General features: G+C 35.1%; 2 protein-coding genes across 6 annotated transcripts; one reads left to right on the top strand and one right to left on the bottom strand.

Annotated features, from left to right (window-relative positions):
* Positions 1-636: 636 nt before the first annotated feature.
* LOC124214544 (uncharacterized) lies at positions 637-2,625 on the top strand. Of its 4 annotated transcripts, none has more exons than XM_046616907.2 (4): positions 637-870; positions 951-987; positions 1,199-1,508; positions 1,609-2,625. In XM_046616907.2, the coding sequence occupies exons 3-4, from the start codon at positions 1,201-1,203 to the stop codon at positions 2,489-2,491; spliced, it is 1,191 nt and encodes a 396-aa protein (XP_046472863.1). In that variant the 5' UTR covers positions 637-870; positions 951-987; positions 1,199-1,200; the 3' UTR covers positions 2,492-2,625. The 4 variants fall into 4 exon arrangements, with proteins under 4 accessions (XP_046472863.1, XP_046472864.1, XP_046472862.1 ...); XM_046616908.2 differs by having other exon boundaries at positions 1,164-1,508; XM_046616906.2 differs by lacking the exon at positions 951-987.
* On the bottom strand, positions 2,608-5,023 carry LOC124214545 (transcription factor Adf-1-like). Of its 2 annotated transcripts, none has more exons than XM_046616911.2 (4): positions 4,788-5,023; positions 4,281-4,547; positions 3,776-3,938; positions 2,608-3,677 (listed from the first exon to the last, which is right to left on the bottom strand). In XM_046616911.2, the coding sequence occupies exons 2-4, from the start codon at positions 4,528-4,530 to the stop codon at positions 3,029-3,031; spliced, it is 1,062 nt and encodes a 353-aa protein (XP_046472867.1). In that variant the 5' UTR covers positions 4,531-4,547; positions 4,788-5,023; the 3' UTR covers positions 2,608-3,028. The 2 variants fall into 2 exon arrangements, with proteins under 2 accessions (XP_046472867.1, XP_046472866.1); XM_046616910.2 differs by having other exon boundaries at positions 4,281-4,532; positions 4,788-5,022.
* Positions 5,024-8,078: the final 3,055 nt, after the last annotated feature.

Here is an 8,078-nt window from a genome sequence, read left to right as displayed (position 1 = left end):
TCTAGAATGTCGTTGTTCTCTGAACTTTCTGTACCTTATTACTGAAAAATAGCTCGGGCAAACGTACTGGGCGGAAAAAAATTTTTTTGCTGCTACCTCAACGTCGTTGAAATTTTGAAAAAGGCTATTTTCGGGAATTTCAAAATTGATACATGAAAAAATCTTTGAGTGGGTATGTTGTGGATGACGATACAAACCTTCCATTCTAACCTCAGAAACGTGCGATTTCTTTTACAACCAAATAATATATGTTGAAATCCGTAAAAACAATTGTTTTCACTCTGAATATTTTTATTTCTTGTAATATCGAAGAATCTATTCTGAAATTTGTAGGAAGTAATTTTTTCAACATTCAAATATTTTCATATCACGTTTGGTCTTAAAAAATCTATGTTAATTGAAGATTGATTGAAAAAATTTGAAAGTACAGCTGAGAATGAAAAAAAATTAGATTTTAAGAATTTCCAAATAGATATTTTGATACCACAAAAAATTTGAAATTATTTCAAAACGAAAAACAAAAAATTTCTTACACACCGCACTGTTACGGAGTAGATGATTTAGATCACGACGAGCAGTAATCGTGGCAACAGCGCAAATCTCCTGTGTCGCAAGTACGAGTGTAAAGGTCGAAGCACATAAAATTACAGAGGCCATGGGCAGAATGCAGAAGCCGTAGCGCATGCGCAATTGCGAAAGTCCAGTAGAGCCATATGGCTTCTGCATTCTGCCCATGGCTTATGGATTTTTAATCTACATAAAAATCCATAAGCCATATTCCATGGCATAACAAACACAGAAGCGTGCGTGATTGTACCACTGTTGATTACCTGCAACTCAAAAGAATAGGATATACATTTTAACAGACAGGTAGGCTCTTTTATTGTTCAATAATTAATGTAGGTAAAATTACATACTGGACATGGGTGTCAATATTTCGTCTTTTGTAGATACAACTTTGAATCCTGGGCAGTGTAACATTTTAAGGTTAGGCGGATTTACGCACATGATTTCTCCAATTCATTTTTTGGTCAATTATTAAGAACAATATCTTCGTTAATGTTTTGTTCGATATATTAATCTCAGTATTTTATCTTGGACATTCTACAGTTTAAGTGATTTTTACAATTCAAATTTTTAATATAATTATATTTTTTGTTTAGATTGAATTTCGAATCATAATGAATTTTTATTATAGGAATGGATGACTCTGATTTATTGTTAATTTCCTCGGTTTATCTGGGAGCAATTTTGGTAAATCGCCGAAGAGAGAGAATACGTCGGCGGCGCAGACGTTTGTGGGTCCGACCAATTAACATGCGCAGACGGCAGCAGGGTGCTTTCCACAATCTCTTTCAAGAGTTGAAAACTGATCCGCAGATGTTCTGGAAACATGCTCGTATGACACTTCCATCATTCCAGAACTTATTGGATATTGCAAATCCAAGTTTGTTAAAAAGAAGTCCACGTGCTATTAATCCTGAACAACGACTCGCTTTGACGCTACGGTATTAATTTGTATAAGTCAAGATGTAATTCTACGTAGATAAATAAGTATAATACAATACGTATCCATTCAATATCGTCATATGTATTTTTACCTTTCAGATTTTTAAGTAGAGACAAAGTTCCTGCCATAGCGTTTGCTTATCGTGTTGGTCTGTCAACAGTGCATAAGATAATCAAAGAGACCAGCGACGCATTGGGGAGAGTTCTTGGCCACAGATATCTTCAAGCGCCTTCGAAAGAAGAATATTTACAAATTGCTGAAGGCTTTTGGCAACTATGGAATTTTCCACATTGCTTGGGGGCGATCGATGGTAAACATGTCGATGCACAATGTCCGCCCAACTCTGGCACTCTGTACTTCAATTATCATAAGAGATACAGCGTAGTACTGATGGCTGTATGTGATCATAATTACAAATTCACACTAGTTGATATCGGCTCCGCTGGTAAGAACAGTGATGGTGGAATTTTCGCAATTAGCGACTTGAATCCTGAAAACCGGCAGCTAAATATCCCTGAAGGAGCCAGCAAATTGAGCGGAAGCGACATTCAAATGCCTTATTTTTTCATCGGAGACGAAGCATTTCCTATCGGTAAACATTTGATGAGGCCTTTCACAGGAAATTATCTTGGCGAACGTAAAAATATCTTCAATTATCGACTGTCTCGAGCACGGCGTATAATAGAAAATTCGTTTGGGATTTTAGCTAAAAAATGGGCAATTTACAATCGACCCATTGTTGCGATCCCAGAAAATATAAATAAATATATTTTAACAACTGTGTGTTTACACAATTACATCCGCCACCAAGAAGGTGACAATATTCAGTTTCAAAACAACGATGAAGTTATCGAGAATATCGAAAATGGGATTGCATATGCAGTAAACGTAAGAGAAACTTTGAGCAATTATTTCTTAACACCACCGGGAATGGTAAATTGGCAGTACGATTATGTGACTAGGGGGCAAAATCTAGACTAAAAAAATTAATCGACGTACGACTCACTTGTATATTATATTGTAATATTTATTGCTGGTCCCGTTTCACTAATAATATATACCATCAACAATAACATATTATGCGATACTTAATCTTATTAAAAGGATTATTCTTACATCAGTTTGTAAGTTATTTCCACTATTCATAAAATCACTGTTTTTTTTTAAGTTTGAACACTGCAGGTAAGTTTGGTGGTTAACTGACTTAAATAAAAATATAAAATTAAGAATAGAATCTCTTATACATATGTAGAAATTACCGTAATGAGAAATTTTCAACAGGTCTCGCCTTTATATGATAATGAATTAATGAAGAAAAATATTATATTTATATGATATGACTTAACATGATAATGCCTTTGACTAGACATGATAATTTTCAGTTTTTAATGTTTTTATAATCTAATAGTCACTCACACAGCCAATTAAACAACGTTTAATTCCACCTGACCACTTTGTAGACAAACTCATCCAAAAGTTCTTTCTCCATAGCAAAAAAATATATTGGAGAAAAACTATCTAATCTTTTTTGGGGCTACTATTCTGCCATAAAATTTTCAGGATTTCTCGTTTTTTATTGATTTTTTCATCCTCCTTCATTCTATTCAATTCTGTCACAATTAAATTGCCGAAAGAATGGTCGTGATCGTTACATGTTTGTTCAGGTTTTTTCTTATTTACCAAATGCGCTGTAACTACCTTATTAAAATTAATGAAAGATGCTTCAAATTCATTATTCTCTGCTTCTTTTTTTTTAAAGTCTTTTTTTATCGTTATATATGGATTAAATCTGCCCTTCGTATATGATGGTGGTTTCTTGAAAGTGTTGGGAGTTTCATGTATTGTGGGTGACGCTAGTGGAGACTGATATGATGATTCATTCGACGTGGACGCTGATCGATTTTCAAACTCGTTCACAGTGAAATCTGTTGAAAAAGACGATGATGATGACGCTTCCTCAAAATTCATCACTTCGGGTGTCGTGCATGGAGTCGGTCGATTTGTTGATTCCGATACATTGATGATATCTTGTTGCGATGAACTGCTGTGGATTTCCGAAGTGAAATCGCCTTGCTGCTGCACCCATTTTGAGATTGCCTGATTTCGACTCTCGCTTTGCTGATGAGTTGAACTGAATGGTTGTGTCATCTTGACATTGCTGACCGATCTGAGGAGATATTTAATTCAATTTGTAGATCCACAAGAGTACAATTTTTTACTAATATGATGTAAGAGTCTGCAAAATATAAAAATGAGAAATCTCACGATCGAGTTTTTACGAATTTATCTATAAATCGCATGGCTTCGAAGTGTACGAATCCTCGCCGTTGAGCCGCTCCACTTCCGCTCTTATTCTCAGTATTTTTTTTTTTTTTTTCTTTCGAGTAAGATTCCCTTAATCGAGTCCAACGAGTGGAGCAAATTTGAGCTGTAATTGAATTTATGAGAAATTTGTTTAAAAACATTTATTGCACAATAGCATAGCAGTTTTTCAGTATTTGATCTATTTTTTACACATCGAGTTATTTTTGATAAAGGATCAACTTAAAAATGATGAATTGTGTGCTTTTGTGGAAGTTCATGAAGTGATGTGAGTGTAGTACACATTGATAAGAATTATATATTACAAAGAAAGTGATAGAGATGCAAATCACATTGCAAATGTCTGCAAGAGAAATCTGTCATTCGAATTCAATCATCGACCTTAATTTAGAGTGAGCAAGGTTGCTCATATAAGAATACTTCATTGGCAAACAAAAATAATACTGACGAGTCGCATTCAAAACTCCGGCTATCTCCACCCAGGAGTTCTCTTTTTTAATGGCATCGCGGTAGTCTTTGCAGCTTGTATCGTACAGATGCGGATAGCTTTTAACCGCATCTATCAAGATTTCATCAAAACCTCGCTCTTCTTGATTTTGCAGTACCACTTGAGGATCCAAATTTTCTTGCATTCCACAGTCTTCGAAATTCCTTGAATTATTGCTTCGTCGACAGTAATCCGTATGATCGTTGTCCATGTCTATAACGGCAAGATCTGAATATTCATATGGAATATAAAGAAAATCATCATACAACCGATGTATTGTAATAATTAGATAATAAATTATTCATGTGGTAAATTTGAGTTGGAGAAATCATGCACGTAAATCCGCCTAACCTCAAAATGTTACACTGCCCAGGATTCAAAGTTGTATTTACAAAAGACGAAATATTGACACCCATGTCCAGTATGTAATTTTACCTACATTAATTATTGAACAATAAAAGTGCCTACCTGTCTGTTAAAATGTATATCCTATTCTTTTGAGTTGCAGGTAATCAACAGTGGTACAATCACGCACGCTTCTGTGTTTGTTATGCCATGGAATATGGCTTATGGATTTTTATGTAGATTGAAAATCCATAAGCCATGGGCAGAATGCAGAAGCCATATGGCTCTACTGGACTTTCGCAATTGCGCATGCGCTACGGCTTCTGCATTCTGCCCATGGCCTCTGTAATTTTATGTGCTTCGACCTTAAGTGTCAGTGTTTACCGCGCGTCCATCAGTTCGCCGCAGCGTACACTGTTGCCATTTCGCCACAGCTGATTGTGTTTTCGTTCCGTGTCGAATAGAATTAATATTCTTCGCAAGTCGATATCTCCGAAACTAAGTAGTCGAAAATTGCCATTTTTTTAAATGATAATCACAGAATAGTACTGCATACACGAGTGGTTTTATTTGAAAATCCTGAGATCCGTTTAGCGTCTGTAATGAAAAACGTGAGCAAAGTCCTATCCGTTCACGTGTTAGGTATAGGCATCGCGTACAAAGAGACCGATTTTTAATTGCATTTATCTCACAAACTAAGTAGTGGATCGAATAAAAACTTTAGGAATCGGTTCACGAAGGTTGTGTCGACACTATACTAAAATTTCAGGCGATTCCTAAGATTTGATAAAAACTCCAGAACTACCACATGTAATTTTTTTTTGTCTTTTTGTTTATTTCTCTATGCTTAGCGTCATTCTACAATCAGACGGATCACGATTGTGCCAATTATAATCATCAATTCATAATTATTCAATTTTTATCGACAAAAATTTAGTTTATTTTTGTCACGTTTCATGTGGAAAATCGAACTTCCCACGAAAATATACAATACTTTCTTCTTGTACAATGTCAATAATTTGATATTTTGTTCACAGTTGATTATCATTATTCTACACATAACAGAGAATAACGCAGAATTGGAAATATTATGATGTTTTTTCAATAATAGTATAAAATAAATAGAAATATTGATTTCGCACAAATTTTCGTGTATACTTTCTTCATTCCCAATTTCCTGAGAAAAAAAAAAACATAATATTCCCAATTCCGCGTTATTCTCTGTTATGTTTAGAATGATGATAATCAACTGTGAATAAAATATTAAAAATTATTGACATTGTACAAGAATAAAGTATTGTATATTTTCGTAGGAAGTTCAATTTTCCACATGAGACGTGATAAAAATAAACTAATTTTTCTGTCAACAAAAATTCAATAATTGAATATAGATAATTGGCACAATTGTAATACATCTAATTTCATGACAATGTAAAGGATGAAAAAAAAAACAAAAAAAAAGTGTAGCATGTAGCGCGATTTGATCCAGCAATTTCGCGGTTGTGAAGCAGAGCGCTTACCCGCTGCGCTACGCTTTCTTCGGAATATCGGAAACCTAGGAGGTATACTCGTATGAAGGTACTGAAATATTTAGAAATCTGATTTTTCGAAATAAGTGAGAAGCGCGTCCTACTACTTGCACCTGTTAGATTGCTAGCCATGACCTCCGCGCCTGACAAATATGATATGAATCGGTGAGGGGAAGTTGGTGGATTCCCCTTGTTAGTCGTAGAAAAAACGACACAGCTGTCAGGTTTCAATCGAAGGTTTGTGTCGTTATTCAAAAGATACCCACCGAAAAACTTTTTGACATGTCGATTTTGAAATTGCCGAAAATAGCCTTTTTTCAAAATTTCAACATCGTTGAGCTAATAAGAAAATTTTTTTTTGTCCCAGTCTTTTCGGGTAAATTATTTTCTCTTAAAAAAGTACGAGAATCTTGGAGAAAAGCGAAATATAAAAAAGGTGCTTCTTTGAACTACTCTAGTACACACGTAATAAAAAATCCAAAGCTTCATACTGTAATTTTCGTCCTGCAGTCACTGGCTCTCAACCTATGTCTAAAGATCAGCGCAACGAGGTAATTCTACCGTGTACTATTTTGCACATAGCAAAGTTCCCAATGTATGTACGAACTAGGTGACTCACGACAGTCCAACGCATACTTTGAAACCCGTGTAACAACTATACATCGGGAATGATGATCTCTTGTGATCAGAGGAAATACGGTTGATTTCTTGGTATAGCTTGATATTCAACACTAGTTGATCGGTGGTTCGACATTCCGAAATTGAATGTGAACAAAAACGACTAATTTCCAACTCGATGCATTTAGAAATCAGTTGCTTTGTGAAATATTGAAAAAAAAGTTTCTCCACTTGATACAATAGCTACCAGCAATGGAAAAAACCGGAAGTGGCAAGCTCAGAAAAGTGGTCGGATTCACGGGCAGACCGATATATTATTTTCATGTCATGTACGGTGTGCATGCTTTGAAGGTGTATGATTACTCGAAACATCATATTTATATTTTACAAATTTTCATTTCATCATTTCCTTGCAAATTCTGAAGAACGTGATAACTTATCGTTTTTGACGTGACACTGCCACTTTAGAGATGATATACTTGGGAATTTTGTTTAGGTGGTCCATTAGTCTGATAACTCAATCGTGGCGCCATCTATTGGCGGCAGAGCAGGAACTAAGTGAAGTCTGAAAACATGCTTAAGGTGGTTCCCCCACAAGACAGTTGAATTAGGAAATTGTTCAAATTTGGCATACGTATTGTTTAATATATGAACAACAACTCTACAAAATTTTAACAAGTTTCACTATCCCGAACCCGAGATATTTGTAATTGAAGTTCACTCAATTAACACGTAACATGCGGACCATGATAGGCAAACGGCACATTATTAATTCTACCATTCGTACTAAAATTAAGAAGTTTGTGAAAAACAAGGAGGAGCTAGAGCAGGATATCACAGATATTGTGAAAAAAAATCAAGGTGTTTGACCATCTAGTTTGACAGATATAATCTCGAGAAGTACTAAGGTTTAGGCTGCATACTATATATTTTGCAAGCGAACGAGCGAATGGTGGGGAACGGAACGGAGAGACGGCAACAGTGTACGCACGGCCAGGCGCTCAGTTTGAACAGCTCACATATCGGTCTCCTAGTGAAAACATGGTATTTGGAAAAATTGACGAAACACTTCAGAGCATTTTTATTATAAATAAATCTCTTAATATTAACAATGTGTTGTATTCGAGGATACATAAATTCGAGGTTAACTTCAAAATAACAAACGTATATTCAACATAAAATATTTTTCTCTTTGATAAAACATAACGTTAAATATTATATATATTAATAATAACGCGTTTTTTCGACAGTATTTTTCTTTTTTTCA

Source organism: Neodiprion pinetum, chromosome 3, assembly GCF_021155775.2.
Source record: "Neodiprion pinetum isolate iyNeoPine1 chromosome 3, iyNeoPine1.2, whole genome shotgun sequence".
NCBI lineage: Eukaryota > Metazoa > Arthropoda > Insecta > Hymenoptera > Diprionidae > Neodiprion > Neodiprion pinetum.
This window is presented reverse-complemented; position numbering and strand designations above follow the sequence as displayed.